The 17,315-nt window shown below is 46.0% G+C and overlaps 1 protein-coding gene across 1 annotated transcript in view; it reads right to left on the reverse strand.

Moving 5' to 3' along the window:
- The window catches only part of LOC139275521 (putative Polycomb group protein ASXL3), a 529,548-nt gene that overhangs the window by 438,979 nt on the left and 73,254 nt on the right, over positions 1 to 17,315 (reverse strand). The window contains exon 2 of the mRNA XM_070892694.1: positions 8,845 to 8,927. Coding sequence (XP_070748795.1) covers positions 8,845 to 8,927 — 83 coding nt within the window. The remainder of the gene's footprint in view (positions 1 to 8,844; positions 8,928 to 17,315) is intronic.

The following is a 17,315-nucleotide window of genomic DNA, read 5'->3' on the forward strand; positions in this document are numbered from 1 at the left end:
CGGGCAGCGGAGGGTGAGCGGAGGATCGGAGCGGCGGTGGAGGGTCCGGGGGTGGTAGCGGTGGCGGCTGGGAAAAATCTGCGTTGAAGATCTGCAAAAAATGTCAAAGTTAAAGTTTTTATTTTATAATTCTTTTTCAGCAATTTCGTAGGTAAGGGTTTTGTGAATTTTTATTTTTTGGAATCTTTTTTTGGTGTTTTCCCTCTATGGCGGCGGAGGTGCCGGGGGCGGGGGGGGGGGCGGGAGGGGGGCGGGCGGGGGTGCAGCGGACACTCGGCGGAGGGTCTGGGGCGGAGGGAGTGATTAGTGATTAGCGGTATTTTTGGCGAAAAAATAGCACTATGGCCATTTTAAAAAATGTGCGCAATGTCCAGATTTTGGATGATTCCGAATTTCGGAACTCCGGATTTCGGACGCTCAACATGTACTTTTTCTCTAGTGATAGCGATTGTTTTCAGTTTCCCCCTTCCCAATAGCCCCTTGATTATCAATTATTGGAATGCTTTCAGTGTCTTCTACTGTGAAGACCGATATAAAATGTTTGTTCAGAGTCTCTGCCATTTCACTGTTTCCCATTATTAATTCCCTAGTCTCATCCTCTAAGGGACCAACATTTATATTAGCTACTCTCTTCCTTTTTATATACCTGTAGAAGCTCTTATTGCATATTTTTATATTTCTTGCCAGTTTACTCTCATACTGGCCAACATTCCCAGCACTGAAGCACTGATCACACTTGATCAGCTCCGCTGGGCAGGCCACATAGTTTGCATGCCAGACACGAGACTCCAAAAGCAAGCGCTCTACTCGGAACTCCTTCACGGCAAACGAGCCAAAGGTGGGCAGTGGAAACGTTACCAGGACACCCTCAAAGCCTCCCTGATAAAGTGCAACATCCCCACTGACACCTGGGAGCCCCTGGCCAAAGATCGCCCTAAGTGGAAGAAGTGCATCTGGGGGGGTGCTGAACACCTCAAGTCTCGTCGCCGAGAGCATGCAGAAATCAAGCGCAGGCTGCGGAAAGAGCGTGCAGCAAACCAATCCCACCCACCCCTTCCCTCAACGACTATCTATCCCATCTGTGATAGAGACTGTGCTTTTCGTATTGGACTGGACAGCCACCTAAGAATTCATGTTAAGAGTGGAAGGAAGTCTTTCTCGATTCCGAGGGATGTCTATGATGATGATGATGACTCTCATAAACTATCTTCTCTCTCTTTATTATTTTTTTTTAGTCGTCCTCTGCTGGTTTCTAATAAGTTCCTAATCCTCTGGCCTTCCACTATTCTTTGCAACATTGTATGCCTTTGTTTTCAATTTGATACTATCCTTTACTTCCTTAGTTAGCCACGCATGGTTCATCCTTCTCTTAGAGTCTTTCTTTCTCACTAGCATATATCTTTGCTGAGAGTTAGGCAATATCTCCTTAAATGTTTGCCACTGCTCATCTACCGACTTACCCTTTAATCTATTTTACCAGTCCACTTTAGCCAACTCTGCGTTCATACCTTTGTAATTGACTTTATTTAAGTTAAGGACACTAGTTTGAGACCTTGGGGCCGAAATTGCCCCTTCCCTTAAGGCTAGTTACCGCCAGAAATCGATGGTCAAGCCGTGGAGTTGAATGGCCGCCGATTTTTAGTCGAATGGCCGCCATTTTGAAAATTCCGTTTCCGGCAGTGACCCACTCCTCCCACTACCGCTCTGCTGCTGCCAATCCATCCTAAGTGTGTCATCAGTGCGCACTACTACTGCGTTCCCGAAAGCGAAATTACGTATAGAAAATCTTGCTCTCGTCGCTTGGTGCCACCGGCAGCTTTTTCTGTCGATGCACTGTGTTGTAATGCTTCTAAAATGGCGGTGCGGTGGCCATTAAAGGGGAGGTTCTACGGCCGTGGCTACCATCTTATTTTTTTTGTTGGCCGACTGCCATGTCGGGCCGACAATTATTCTCCCGGGTTTGGCCGTGCCATCAATAGGCAGCCTGGCACCCCCTCTTGGGTGTCAGGCCGCTGGCCTGGCCGAAACCCTCCCTGGTAGCCCAGTGGACCTAACTTAAAGAATTGCAGAGGCTCTCTCCTTTAAGTGAAGGGAAGAGATGTGGTGACACACCAGCGTGATGATGTCAACAGCGCTACACTGATGAGTGACAGCGGCGGACACACTGCCCGCCCACCCCCCACTTCCGCTCCTCTACTTACTGAACTTCAACTCACTACCGCACTTCCACCCCTATTATGACGGACTTCCGGGCCGCTCGAAAAAAAAAGCCAAAGAGTGGAATTTCGCACAAGAGGCCACCACACCTTCCACGGCAGAGAAAACAGTCGAAACACGGTAGGTGCACCGCGTTTTCAGCAGGGGCAATTTCGGCCCCATAGAAACATAGAAAATAGGTGCAGGAGTAGGCCATTTGGCCCTTCGAGCCTGCACCACCATTCAATAAGATCATGGCTGATTATTCCCTCAGTACCCCTTTCCTGCTTTCTATCCATACCCCTTGATCCCCTTAGCCGTAAGGGCCATATCTAACTCCCTCTTGAATATATCCAATGAACTGGCATCAACAAATCTCTGCGGCAGGGAATTCCACAGGTTAATAATTCTCTGAGTGAAGAAGTTTCTCCTCATCTCAGTACTAAATGGCCTCCCCCTTATCCTAAGACTGTGTCCCCTGGTTCTGGACTTCCCCAACATCGGGAACATTCTTCCTGCATCTAACCTATCCAGTCCCATCAGAATCGTATACATTTCTATGAGATCCCCTTTCATCCTTCTAAACTCCAGTGAATAAAGGCCCAGTTGATCCAGTCTCTCCTCATATGACAGTCCAGCCATCCCTGGAATCAGCCTGGTGAACCTTCGCTGCACTCCTTCAATAGCAAGAACATCCTTCCTCAGATTAGGAGACCAAAACTGAACACAATATTCCAGGTGAGGCCTCACTAAGGCCCTGTACAACTGCAGTAAGACCTCCCTGCTCCTATATTCAAATCCCTTAGCTATGAAGGCCAACATACCATTTGCCTTCTTCACCACCTGCTGTACCTGCATGCCAACTTTCAATGACTGATGAACCATGACACCCAGGTCTCGTTGCACCTCCCCTTTTCCTAATCTGCCACCATTCAGATAATAGTCTGTCTCTCTGTTTTTGCCCCCAAAATGGATAACCTCACACTTATCCACATGATACTGCCTCTGCCACGAATTTGCCCATTCACCTAACCTGTCCAAGTCACCCTGCAGCCTCTTAGTGTCCTCCTCACAGCTCACACCGCCACCCAGTTTAGTGTCGTCTGCAAACTTGGAGCTCTTACACTCAATTCCTTCATCTAAATCATTAATGTATATTGTAAAGAGCTGGTGTCCCAGCACTGAGCCCTGCGGCACTCCACTAGTCACTGACTGCAATTCTGAAAAGGACCTGTTTATCCCGAATCTCTGCTTCCTGTCTGCAAACCAGTTCTCTATCCACATCAGTACATTACCCACAATGATTTTGCACACCAATTTCTTGTGCGGGACCTTGTCAAAGGCCCATGAAAGTCCATATACACCACATCTACTGGTTCTCCCTTGTCCACTTTGCTAGTTGCATCCTCAAAAAATTCCAGAAGATTCATCAAGCATGATTTTCCTTTCATAAATCCATGCTGACTTGGACCGATCCTGTCACTGCTTTCCAAATGCGCTGCAAATGCGCTGCTATCCTTAATGATTGATTCCAACATTTTCCCCACCACTGATGTCAGGCTAACCGGTCTATAATTACCCATTTTTTCTCTTCCTCCTTTTTTAAAAAGTGGGGTTATATTAGCTACCCTCCAGTCCATAGGAACTGATCCAGAGTCAATAGACTGTTGGGAAATGACCACCAATGCATCCACTATTTCAAGGGCCACTTCCTTAAGGACTCTGAGATCAGGCCCCGGGGATTTATCGGCCTTCAATCCCATCAATTTCCCTTATACAATTTCCCGCCTAATAAGGATATCCTTCAGATCCTCCTTCTCACTAGACCCACTGTCCCCTAGTACATTCGGAAGGTTATTTGTGTCTTCCTTCGTGAAACAGAACCGAAGTATTTGTTCAATTGGTCTGCCATTTCTTTGCTCCCCATTATAAATTCACCTGAATCCGACTGCAAGGGACCTACGTTTGTCTTCACTAATCTTTTTCTCTTCACATATTTATAGAAGCTTTTGCAGTCAGTTTTTATGTTTCCTGCAAGCTTCCTCTTGTACTCTATTTTCCCCCTCTTAATTAAACCCTTAGTCCTCCTCTGTTGAATTCTAAATTTCTCCCAGTCCTCAGGTTTGTTGCTTTTTCTAGCCAATTTATATGCCTCTTCCTTGGTTTTAACACTATCCTCAATTTCCCTTGTTAGCCACAGTTGAGCCACCTTCCCCCTTTTATTTCTACTCCAGACAGGAATCCCTGCTGAGCCGCTAAAGTAGGGCGGAGAGGCGCTGTTGGCGCGGATACATGACCTAGCTTCCTCATCTGGAGGGAGATCTCAGAGATGCAGTGATTGTGAGCATTTTTTAAAAAGGGGACAAGTCCGATTGCGGCAACTACAGGGGAATCTCCCTGCTATCAGCCACTGGGAAAGTTGTCGCTAGAGTTCTCCTCAATCGTCTTCTCCCTGTGGTCGAGGAGCTCCTCCTGGAATCACAATGCGGATTTTGTCCCCTATGGGGCACAACAGACATGATCTTTGCAGCACGACAGTTGCAGGAAAAATGCAGGGAGCAGCGCCAGCCCTTATACATGGCCTTTTTCGATCTTACAAAGGCCTTTGACACTGTCAACCGTTTCGGATGCCCCCAAAAGTTTGTCAACATCCTTCACCTGCTTCACGATGACGTGCAGGCTGTGATCCTTACCAACGGATCAATTACAGACCCAATCCATGTCCGGACTGGGGTCAAACAGGGCTGCGTCATCGCTCCAACCCTCTTCTCAATCTTCCTCGTCACCATGCTCCACCTCACAATCAACAAGCTCCTTGCTGGAGTGGAACTAAACTACAGAACCAGTGGGAAGCTGTTTAACCTACGCCGCCTTCAGGCCAGGTCCAAGATCACCCCAACCTCTGTCATTGAACTGCAGTATGCGGACGACGCCTGCGTCTGCACACATTCAGAGGCTGAACTCCAGAATATAGTCAATGTATTCACTGAGACATATGAAAGCATGGGCCTTATGTTTAACATCCGTAAGACAAAGGTCCTCCACCAGCCTGTCACCGCCGCACAGCACTGCCTCCAATCATCAAGATCCATGGTGCGGCCCTGGACAACGTGGACCATTTCCCATATCTCAGGAGCCTCTTATCAACAATGGCAGACATTGATGCGGAGATTCAACATCGCCTCCAGTGCACCAGTGCAGCCTTCGGCCGTCTGAGGAAAAGAGTGTTTGAAGACCAGGCCCTCAAATCTACCACCAAACTCATGGTCTACAGGGCTGTAGTAATACCAGTCCTCCTGTATGGATCAGAGGCATGGACGATGTGCAGCAGACACCTCAAGTCACTGGAGATATATCACCAACGATGTCTCCGCAAGATCCTGCAAATCCCCTGGGAGGACAGGTGCACAAACATCAGTGTCCTTGATCAGGCTAACATCCCCAGTATTGAAGCACTGACCACAAACGATCAGCTTCGCTGGGCAGGCCACATGGTTCGCATGCCAGATACAAGACTCCCTAAGCAAATGCTTTATGCGGAGCTCCTTCATGGTAAACGAGCCAAAGGAGGACAGCGGAAACCCTCACCTCCCTGGTAAACTGCAACATCACCACTGACACCTGGGAGACCCTGGCCGAAGACTGCCCGAGGTGGAGAAAGTACATTTGGGAGGGCATCGAGCTCTTCGAGTCCCAACGCAAAGAGCATGAAGAGGCCAAGTGCAGGCAGCGGAAGGAGCGCGTGACAAACCAGCCCCACCGACCCCTTCCCTCGACGAATGTCTGTCCCACCTGTAACATGGTCTGTGGTTCTCGTATCGGTCTGTTCAGTCATCAAAGAACTCACTTTGGGGGTGGAAGCAAGTCTTCCTCTATTCCAAGGGACTGCCTATGAGAATAGGTATTTTAGATTTGGTAATGTGTAATGAGATATGATTAATTAATGATCTCATGGTAAAGGTTCCTCTAGGAAAGAGTGATCACAGCATGTTAGAATTTCAAATTCAGTTTGAGGGTGAGAAACTTAGCTCTCAATCTTAAATAAAGACAATTACAAAGGTATGAAGACAGAGTTGGATAAAGTGGACTGGAAAATAGATTACAGGGTAAGACGGTAGATAAGCAATGGCAGACATTTAAGGAGATATTTCATAACTCTCAGCAAAGGTATATTCCAGTGAGAAAGACTTTAAGATAAGCTAACTAAGGAAGTTAAGGATGGTATCAAATTGAAAACAAAGACATACAATGTTGGGAAGTTTGTAGTAGGCCAGAGGATTGGGATATTTTTAGAAACCAGCCGAGGACGACTAAAGAAATAACAGAGAGAGGATAGTTTATGAGAGTAAACTAGCAAGAAATATAAAAACAGGCAGTAAGAGCTTCTACAGGTATATAAAAAGTAAGAGAGTAGCTAAAGTAAACGTTTATCCCTTAGAGGATGAGACTAGGGAATTAATAATGGGAAACAGCGAAATGGCAGAGACTTTGAACAAATATTCTGTATCAGTCTTCACAGTAGAAGACACTAAAAGCATCCCAATAATAATAGAAAATCAAGGGGCTAAAAGAAGGAGGGAAACTTAAAACAATCACTATCACTAGAGAAAAGGTACTCGGCAAACTAATGGGACTAAAGGTGGACAAGTCCCCTGGACCTGATGGCTTATGTACTAGGGATAGTGGATCCATTGGTTGTAATCTATCAAAATTCCTTGGATTCTGGAGAGGTTCCACCGGATTGGAAAATGGCAAATGTAACACCCCCTATTCAAGAAAGGAGGGAGACAGAAAGTAGGAAACTATGGACCAGTTAGCCCAACATCTGTCGTTGGAAAAATGCTGGAGTCCATTATTAAGGAAGTAGCAGCAGAACATTTAGAAAATCATAATACAATCAAGCAGAATCAGCATGGTTTTATTAAAGGGGAATCATGTTTGACAAATTTGCTAGTTTTTTTTGAGGATATAACAAGCAGGGTGGATAAAGGGGAACCAAGTAGATGTAGTCTATTTGGATTTATAAAAGGCATTCGATAAGGTGCCACATAAAAGGTTACTGCACAAGATAAGAGCTCATAAGGTTGGGGGTAATATTTTAGGATGGATAGAGGATAGGCTAACTAGCAGAAAACAGAATGTCGGGATAAATGGGTCATTTTCAGGTCAGCAAACTGTAACTAGCGGGGTGCCACAGTGATCAGTGCTCGGGCCTCAACTATTTACAATCTATATTAATGACTTGGATGAAGGGATAGTGTGTAATGTAGCCAAATTTGCTGATGATTCAAAGATAGGTGGGAAAGCAAGTTGTGAAGAGAACACAAAGAATCTGCAAAGGGGATAGATAGGTTAAGTTAGTGGGCAAACATTTGGCAGATGGGAGTATAATGTGGGAAAATGTGAGGTTATTCACTTTGGTCGTAAAAATAAAAAAGCAAATTATTATTTAAATGGAGAGAGACTACAAAATGTTATAGTACAGAGGGATCTAGGGGTCCTTGTACATGAACCACAAATTTAGCATGCACGTACGGCAAGTAATTAGGAAGGCAAATGGAATGTTGGCCTTTATTGCAAGGGAGATGGAGTATAAAAGTAGGGAAGTCTTGCTTCAACTGTTGGTGTGACTACAATTGGAGTACTGTGTACAGTTTTGATCACCTTATTTAAGGAGGGACAGACTTGCATTGGAGGCAGTTCAGAGAAGGCTTACTAGGTTGATTCCTGAGATGAAGGGGTTGTTTTATGAAGAAAGGTTGAGCAGGTTGGGCCTACACTGATTGGAGTTTAGAAGAATGAGTTGTGATCTTATTAAACATATAAGATTCTGAGGGGGCTTGACAGGGTAGATGCAGAGAGGATGTTTCCCCTCGTGGAGAAATCTAGAACTAGGGGCCATAGTTTCAGAATAAGGGGTCACCCATTTAAAAAGGAGGCGAGGAGAAATTTCTTCTCCCAGAGGGTCGAGAATCTTTGACCCCAAAGAGCTGTGGAGGCTGGGTCATTGAATGTATTTAAGGTGGAGATAGACAGATTTTTGAATGATAGGGGAGTCAAGGATTATGAGGAGCGGGCAGGAAAGTGGAGTTGAGGCCAAGATCAGATCCGCCATGATCTTATTAAATGGCGGAGCAGGCTCGAAGGGCCAAATGGCCGACCCCTGCTCCTATTTCTTGTTATGTTCCCATAAAAGATGTATTTATTATACATTAGTTATGTACTGATAGGATGTCCGAATGTAGATAGGCCTGCTAGCCAGCACATTAGTTAACAAATGTTTGTTTATAATTTCATATGAAACCTTGAGCACTTCATATTTTGATGCAATTAGTTTCCAATAGACAATGTAAACATCTTTGCAAAATAAAATGCAATCTGGCAGATCTATGATCGGTGATGATAATCCTGTCAAACAAGATAAAACTGGAATTATATGCAGAGGCAGGGTGTTAATATAAATAGGGTATGAGGGGCACAATGATGAACTGAATCTGAATTTGTAGACTGGATTGACAGAATCACATGAAAAATGATTTTAAAAATTGGGCTAAAAATATCTACAAAGTCGAAATAAACCTGAGTAACAAAATCCATGTTCAAAAGTTATCAAATGCCACAAATTAAGCTGCATTGTTGTCTACTGACCTCATTTCTTTCAAGCCCTCTTTCTGAATGACTTGTAATATCTGCTTTGGTGTCATTGGCGCGTTAGGATGTTTTTCCAGGACCTGGGAGAAATAAATATGCAGAATGAGAGCAAGATCGACTTGATCACATTGATGAAAATAAAAATTAAAACTTTCACAATTGAAAAGGCATGTTAGTTTATGTTAAAACAGACAAGAAGGAACATCCTATTGAGAACACCGCAATAGACTATACTGAAAGCAGGTATGTCTCAAACAAGGAAACAGCTCTTGCAGGCAAGTTAAATAAATTTGGTGTTCTGTACAGTATATTATACTATTACTGTATAATTAGAAGTCAAAATGATACCAGTTTTGCTGTATACGTGTTCTCAATCCAAGGACAGGAGTAGCACATAGAACTATTATCATCCAAAAATAGCCATAGTTCAGTTTGTTGTTCTCTGCTTACAGCTATTGCAACAAACAAGAAAAGCAAAGTGATGCTCCTTCGTCATCTATGCTGCTCAGTGTATAGGCCACTGGGAAGTGTGAAGAAAGACGAGCCGCAACTTGGCTGAGTTTTAAAATAGAGAATCTTTGATTCTTTTCTTAAATTAGATTATATTTTGAAACAATGTTTCTGAAGGAATGAACATCTAAATTAGAATTTCTTTACGCTGGATCTACCTTTTAAAGCCACATGGTGCGACTTATAACAGTGGTCAACAGATTTGTTACAACAAAATAGCACCTCAACCCATTTCAAACCATTCTGAAAAACTGCTTTTAATCGCGACTCTGTTTTCTCTGTTCTAATTAATTTTAACCTAGTTTTCTATCCTCCCCTTGATTTCATATCCTTTTATTACATCATCATAGGCGGTCCCTCGAATGAGGATGACTTGCTTCCACAACTTCACAGGTTTTTCGATGAAGGACCCGATGTTCCAGTCCTGAACTCCAATTGAGGGGGTGGAAGATGCCAGTGTGTGAATTTTTTTAACGTGTAGTGATCGTTGCACACCAGCCACCACACAGGCTTGACAGAGCTAGGTCTTTATCCAGTGGCAAGGGTAAACCATTCGACTGGAGATTTGCTCTGCTGCACGGACCTAGTGCGCACACATATCGAGGTGTGGGCTGGCCTGTGCTGTCCTCGGGCCCTCGGCTCTTCTGGGCCCCGTACCCTCATCTGTCGCACCTCCGCCACGATCTCTCACTGCTCCACCGCCATAAACATTCACTGCATCTCGCCATAAACACTCGCTGCTCATCCGCCTCGACCTTCCCACTCCTCTGTACCTGGGCCCTGCTAATGTTCCTGCCCACGTTCCAAAACGGTGACCAGGGTTTTGATGACGTCATCCAGTTGCTCATCTCAAAAACATCGCACACTTGGAGCAGCTCACGCTGGTTACATAGGATTACATAAGATATACCCCCAACCAATCCATGCCGGTGTTTATGCTCCTCTTGAGCCTCTGTCCGTCTTTCATCATTTAAATCTATCAGCATAACCCTCTATTCCCTTCCCCATAAGGTGCTTGTCCAGCCTCCCCTTAAATGCATCTATACTGGTAGCGAGTTCCACATTTTCATTACTCTGGGTAAAGAAGTTTCTTCTGAATTCCCTATTGGATTTCTTGTTGACTATCCTATATTGATAGCCTCTGGTTATGCTCTTCCTAACAAGTGGAAACATTCTCTCTGTATCCACTCTATCAAAATCTTTCATCATTTTAAAGACCTCTATTAGGTCATCCCTCAGCCTTCTCTTTTCAGCCTGGTCATCCTTTCTTGATATGTATACCCTCGCATTTCTGGTATCATCCTTTTAAATCTTCTCTGCACCCTCTCCAGTGAATCTATATACTTTTTATAATATGGTGACCAGGACTAACTAAGTTTTGCTTTTAGGTGTTTATCAGAGGGTGCATTTTGAAGGGTGGACCGGTGAAAGTCCTTGAAGACAAGGAACTGAAGAGTCAGCCTGAACCCCGGATAGTTAAAGTAAAGAGAATTCTTGGGCTAGACTTTCCACTTTGCTGTCGATCGCCCAAAAAATAGGCGATGTTCCAGTGATGTTCAATGTCCCAGCCTTACCGATCGCTGGCTCATCGCCCATTTTGTGAATGGCGATTTTACACTCGGCGATAGGCCAGCAAATGGGTGATGCAAAAGGTCAGCAATGTGACGCTCGCCTAACGAGGTGAAAGGCAAAAGCTTCCCTTGCAACGGCCTTCTGCCCATGAGATTTTACTTTTTTTTTTCCAGTTTACAGCATTTTGTGCGTTTTGGGAGGTCAGGGGTCAACCACACATGCGCAGAAGGCCATTGGGGAGAGAGAGAGAAGAGATATAAAGGAGAGAGTTGTTGGAGTTGGAGGGAGGAGATTTGTGGAGTTTTATGCCGTTGGAGATTTGGATAAAGTGTTTTTTGCCTTTGGAGAGTTGGAGATTTGGATATATTGTAGAGTTGTCATCATCATCATCATCCAAGAGCGAGCTGTTTTCGGATGAGGCCAACGAGGCCCTCGTCGAGGAGGTCCACTCCAGGTGGGCAGAACTTACCCGGGGTGCTAAGGGCAAACCTCCACCCTGGACGTACAGGAAGCTGTGGTCCGAGATTGCGGACGTCGTCTCGTCGGCGTCCCGGAGGCGAGGGGACCCGACAAGTGCCGGAAGCGCTGGAACAGCTTATGGCGTCAGCTAAAGAACAGATTTTATATTGTATTGGTGAAGATTGTAATTAAAACTGTAAGAGTAATTAAAAATGTAAGAGTAAATCTCCTGGATTGAATTAAATTTTACAAATTCTTACATACATACATACATACGCATATATGCATGTGTAGATCCAAAACACGCTGATCTTTGTTATAACTGAGCATCAATTATGGATCTCATTTGCATGCAATGTTTGAAGCTGTTGTCTTTCCATGAAATCAGCTGGTCAATTAGCTTATGCTATGTTCTTTTCACATTTGCAGAAGAAGATATCTAACAACAGGACGCAGCGGAGGTGCACTGGAGGGGGCCCTGCTGACATGTAGACTTTAAGTGAGCTGGAGGAGTGCGCAGCAGCAGTGGTGGGCACCACCAGTTGCTTGGCCACCACCCGTGGTGTTGTTGGACCCTTCCATACGTCACGTGAGTAATGTGTGAAATAGTTTTAAAGTAATGTAACATCATTTAATTAAAATGCAATGTATGTATGATGCAATGTCATGTCATGAATGCAGGATTTGTGCTGCTCTCAGGTTGACAAAATAAGAACATAAGAACAGGGGAAGGTCATCTGGCCAACTATCTCCTTCACTGTGAGATCCCCATAAACCCCTGTGTCCATCTGTGACTGATGCAGCCACGGCAGGTTTTCTGGGGCAGTTAAATCCACATGATACATTAATATGTAAAGTCTTGTTGGGAATGTGTACCCTTCTGTTCTAATAAGCTCAATAGGCTCAATTGTGCTTTGAAGGTCAACCAGAGGCACAAGTGGAGGCCACACAGGAGGAGGAGGAGGATACGACCGAGCCAGAGGGGCAGGAGGAGGAAGAAATGGAGGAAGCCACAGAGGGGGATGAACCTGCAGCCACCGTGGAAGTTGCTATTGTGACTGAAGAGGCACTGGGACCAAGCGGCGTGCAGCCGGCAACCCCAAGGTGCATTATAGTGCGCATGCCGACCCCACGGAGGTCGGGTCAGTGAGCTCAGCACTTGCCTGTAGTGGACGATCGGCTAGAGGGCTTGATCTCCCTGTGCGAGGAGACGGTCGCAATAAATCGCGAGCATCTCCAGCGGTTCGCGCGGGAATTTTCCCGGGTGTCTGCTGCCCAAGCGGAGCCAATGCAGCAGATGCTGGAGGAGATGCGTGCACAGACCGCCGCCACCAATGCCTTAGAAACATAGAAACATAGAAAATAGGTGCAGGAGTAGGCCATTCAGCCCTTCGAGCCTGCACCACCATTTAATGAGTTCATGGCTGAACATGCAACTTCAGTACCCCCTTCCTGCTTTCTCGCCATACCCCTTGATCCCCCTAGTAGTAAGGACTTCATCTAACTCCTTTTTGAATATATTTAGTGAATTGACCTCAACAACTTTCTGTGGTAGAGAATTCCACAGGTTCACCACTCTCTGGGTGAAGAAGTTTCTCCTCATCTCGGTCCTAAATGGCTTACCCCTTATCCTTAGACTGTGACCCCTGGTTCTGGACTTCCCCAACATTGGGAACATTCTTCCTGCATCTAACCTGTCTAAACCCATCAGAATTTTAAACGTTTCTATGAGGTCCCCTCTCATTCTTCTGAACTCCAGTGAATACAAGCCCAGTTGATCCAATCTTTCTTGATAGGTCAGTCCCGCCATCCCGGGAATCAGTCTGGTGAACCTTCGCTGCACTCCCTCAATAGCAAGAATGTCCTTCCTCAGGTTAGGAGACCAAAACTGTACACAATACTCCAGGTGTGGCCTCACCAAGGCCCTGTACAACTGTAGCAACACCTCCCTGCCCCTATACTCAAATCTCCTCGCTATGAAGGCCAACATGCCATTTGATTTCTTAATCGCCTGCTGTACCTGCATGCCAACCTTCAATGACTGATGTACCATGACACCCAGGTCTCGTTGCACCTCCCCTTTTCCTAATCTGTCACCATTCAGATAATAGTCTGTCTCTCTGTTTTTACCACCAAAGTGGATAACCTCACATTTATCCACATTATACTTCATCTGCCATGCATTTGCCCACTCACCTAACCTATCCAAGTCGCTCTGCAGCCTCACAGCATCCTCCTCGCAGCTCACACTGCCACCCAACTTAGTGTCATCCGCAAATTTGGAGATACTACATTTAATCCCCTCATCTAAATCATTAATGTACAATGTAAACAGCTGGGGCCCCAGCACAGAACCTTGCAGTACCCCACTAGTCACTGCCTGCCATTCTGAAAAGTCCCCATTTACTCCTACTCTTTGCTTCCTGTCTGACAACCTTGCGGTATGCGTTGCTGGTTGAGCTCGGCACTGCACCCCAAGGTGCTGTGATCGATCAAAGCACAACCCCCAGCAAACAAGCGAGTCAGGAGGAAGACGATGCCCCTGCCTGTGCTTCGTCTTCCCCTCCAACACCCTCCCAACAGCCGATTGTGCCACCATCACCCCCACCATGGCAGGAAGTCTTGCCGTTGCCCGCTGAACGCCCGTGTCGTCTCGGTACTGGGGGACCAAAACGGGCAGGTGGGGCTCGGACACGGCGGGGGGAGGGTCCAGCATCTGGTCGGAAACATGGTTGTAGATATGGAGGGGGAGGGTTATTGTTGTTCATGTTTTTCTTGTTGTTCTTCTTGTCACTGTTGCTGTTGCTGGGGGGAGGGCTGGGTGGAGACTGGGTGGGTGGGGGGGGGTTTAAAATTGAAATTGTTAATAAAAAAATTTTGTTGAATCTTACAATTGTTGTGTATTGTCTTTTAATAACATAAGTAAAATTAAGTTAAAACATGAATGCAACTGTTGTACATTTAAATATAAATATAAATGTGAGTGGATCTATCAGTAAAAGGATGATAAAAGCCCCTTGTTTTAGCAGCCTTCTCCTTTCCGCCGACATTCAAAATGGTGTCCGTAGTGCCGAGTTCTGTGAGGAAGACCCGGGAAAAAGCAACTAGTCTCCAGCGATGTTTTCGATGAGCTATCAGCCCGGCGATGTGCAGGCGATCACCTCAGCGATCAGCTCGGCGAAGTGAGCCGGAAGTCGGGAGATAATCTTTAGGCGATGATCCAGCCTGAATTTCTACTTTTTTGTCAAAATGGGCGACGAAAGGCCGTTTTGGGCAATATATGGGTGATGTGAAGTGGAAAGTCTAGCCCCTTGAACCTTAATCTTCTCTAGTAATCACCTGTGTGGTACCTTGTCAAAGGCTTTCCTCAGTTCCATGCGTACTACCGTCCATTGCATTTCCTCATCTACCATGTCATTTACCTCCTCAAAAAATTAAATTGGCTTGTCAAGAACAATCATTCCTTTCAAAATCTGTGCTGCCTATTTCTAACTATTTTTTGGATACATGGTAATTTCAACCTTAATGACTATTAATTTTCCCTGCCACAAACGTTATGGGTACCTGTAATTATGCAGATTAGCTGTCTCCCGTTTTTAAAAAGGTTACTACATTAGGCACTCGCCAGTCCTCTGGCACATATTCATATACAATAGAGCCCTGAAATAGAATTTCTGGGGACCCTGCAACTTCCCCTCCTCCTCTCCTTTGGATCCTTGGATGTATCCTGTCAGGCCCTGGTGCTTTGTCTTCCTTTAGCCTAATTGATGTAAAATGTTCCTTTTATCAATCATATCGCTTATTTCGATCTCAATCACTTCAGGATTCATCTCCATTCTGATATATTTTTCTTTAGTGAAGACCAATATAAAATATTTATTAAAAACCTGATCATTTTCTGATCATCCTCCTCTCAGGTCTCCCTCCTCTCTTTTGTCAATTCTTTTCTATTGATATAATTGTAAAATATTTTACTGTTCCTTTTTATGCTTTTTGAAATGTCCTCATACCACCTCTTCAGCAGCCCCTGGATATCTGCCCTGTGAGAGAGACTAGGAATATCAGAATGACACTTTGCTACTCCATGAGAGGGTCGGGACTGTTCTCGTGAAAGAGTACATTTATAAAAATAAATTACATTTATTGTTTGCTGGTTTCCTGATGATTGATTGCTCCTGAGAAACTGGCATTAGGTCCATACCATCACATTAGTGAAGTAAATACATCTGCTTCATACCCTAGTAAAGGCAGAACTGGCAAAAATTCCGACTTGAGGAAGTCATCTCGCTAGTCTCACCTCTGAATGGCGCTGAAATTTCGCAAGTTAAAAAATGGGTCAAGGTGGAGTGCAAAATGAATCACGCCCAAATTTTAACTATCATAATCCCCCTCCACATCCTGGAATTTTTGGAGCATTATATCTTCTCGCAATATTTTTTCTCACAGGCTAAGAAATGACAGCACCACCTCTGGGGTAAGAAAGAATAGCAGGCATTATCATTCCCCATTGTTTTTGATGTACAATCGGCACGGTCTTGGCCTGCAAGACCATCAGGAGGCTGGGGCCATTAAAGGGAGCAACGTGCGGCAGCATGCCACTTCAGGGAGCAGTGCGTGTTGCTGGGTGACAGCAGATTGCATTGCGGGCAGGTATAGCAGGAGTGGCGAGGTCGGGGCGAAGGAGCAGCAAGAGTTCATAGAGCGATGTGATTGGGGCCCAGGAGAGGCGAGAGTTCGGGGCCCAGAAGAGGCAAGGGCCCAGGAGCAGCACAGGCCAGCCCACACTGTGATATGTGTGCACACTAAATCCATGCAGCAGAGCTGGTCTCCAGTCATCTTGGTTAATCCTTGCCACTGGACCAAGACCGAGCTCTGTCAAGCCCGTGTGGTGGCTGGTGTGCAACGGCCACCACACGTTAAAAAAATTCCACGCACAGGCATCTTCCACATATAGTTTGTGATCCGGAATATTAGGTCCTTCATTGAAACACCTGTGAACTCATCCCTTTTCGGCGTGGAAGCGACACCCTCGTTTCGAGGGACTGCCTATGATCATGGTGATGTACGGGCCTGACAGCATTGCCAACTCCTCAGAAAGCTATAGATGTCGATAGATAACACTTAAGTCAGAAGGAAAACATCAGTAGTTTGGAGAGTTAGGGATCATAAGAAGCTATGTTAAAATATAAAATATTCTACATGAATATTGTAATGCTTTTGCGGCTCAAAGTTCAAGTATTCTGGCTATTAATGGGAGCTCGGAGCAGCGCGAGTCTGGGAATTTCGGGAGGCCTATAAAGGCCCAGCAGGCATTGAGGAGGTGGGTGCTCGGAGCAGCGCGAGTCCGGGGATTTCGGGAGGCTTATAAAGGCTCAGCAGGCATCGAGGAGGCAGGAGCTCGGAGCAGCACGAGTCCGGGGATTTCGGAGGCCTATAAAGGTCCAGCAGGTGTTGAGGAGGCGTGAGCTCGGAGCAGCACGAGTCCGGGGATTTCGGAGGCCTATAAAGGTCCAGCAGGTGTTGAGGAGGCGTGAGCTCGGAGCAGCGCGAGTCCGGGGATTTCGGAGGCCGATAAAGGCCCAGCAGGTGTCGAGGAGGCGGTAGCTCGGAGCAGCGCGAGTCCGGGGATTTCGGGAGGTCTATAAAGGTCCAGCAGGTGTTGAGGAGGCGGTAGCTCGGAGCAGCGCGAGTGTGGGGATTTCGGGAGGCCTATAAAGGCCCAGCAGGTGTCGAGGAGGCGGGAGCTCAGAGCAGCGCGAGTCCGGGGATTTCGGGAGGCCTGTAAAGCCCCAGCAGGTGTCGAGGAGGCGTGAGCTCGGAGCAGCGCGAGTCCGGGGATTTCGGAGTCCTATAAAGGTCCAGCAGGTGTTGAGGAGGCGGTAGCTCGGAGCAGCATGAGTCCAGGGATTTCGGGAGGTCTATAAAGG

Source organism: Pristiophorus japonicus, chromosome 1 (genome assembly GCF_044704955.1).
Source record: "Pristiophorus japonicus isolate sPriJap1 chromosome 1, sPriJap1.hap1, whole genome shotgun sequence".
Classification (NCBI taxonomy): Eukaryota; Metazoa; Chordata; class Chondrichthyes; family Pristiophoridae; genus Pristiophorus; species Pristiophorus japonicus.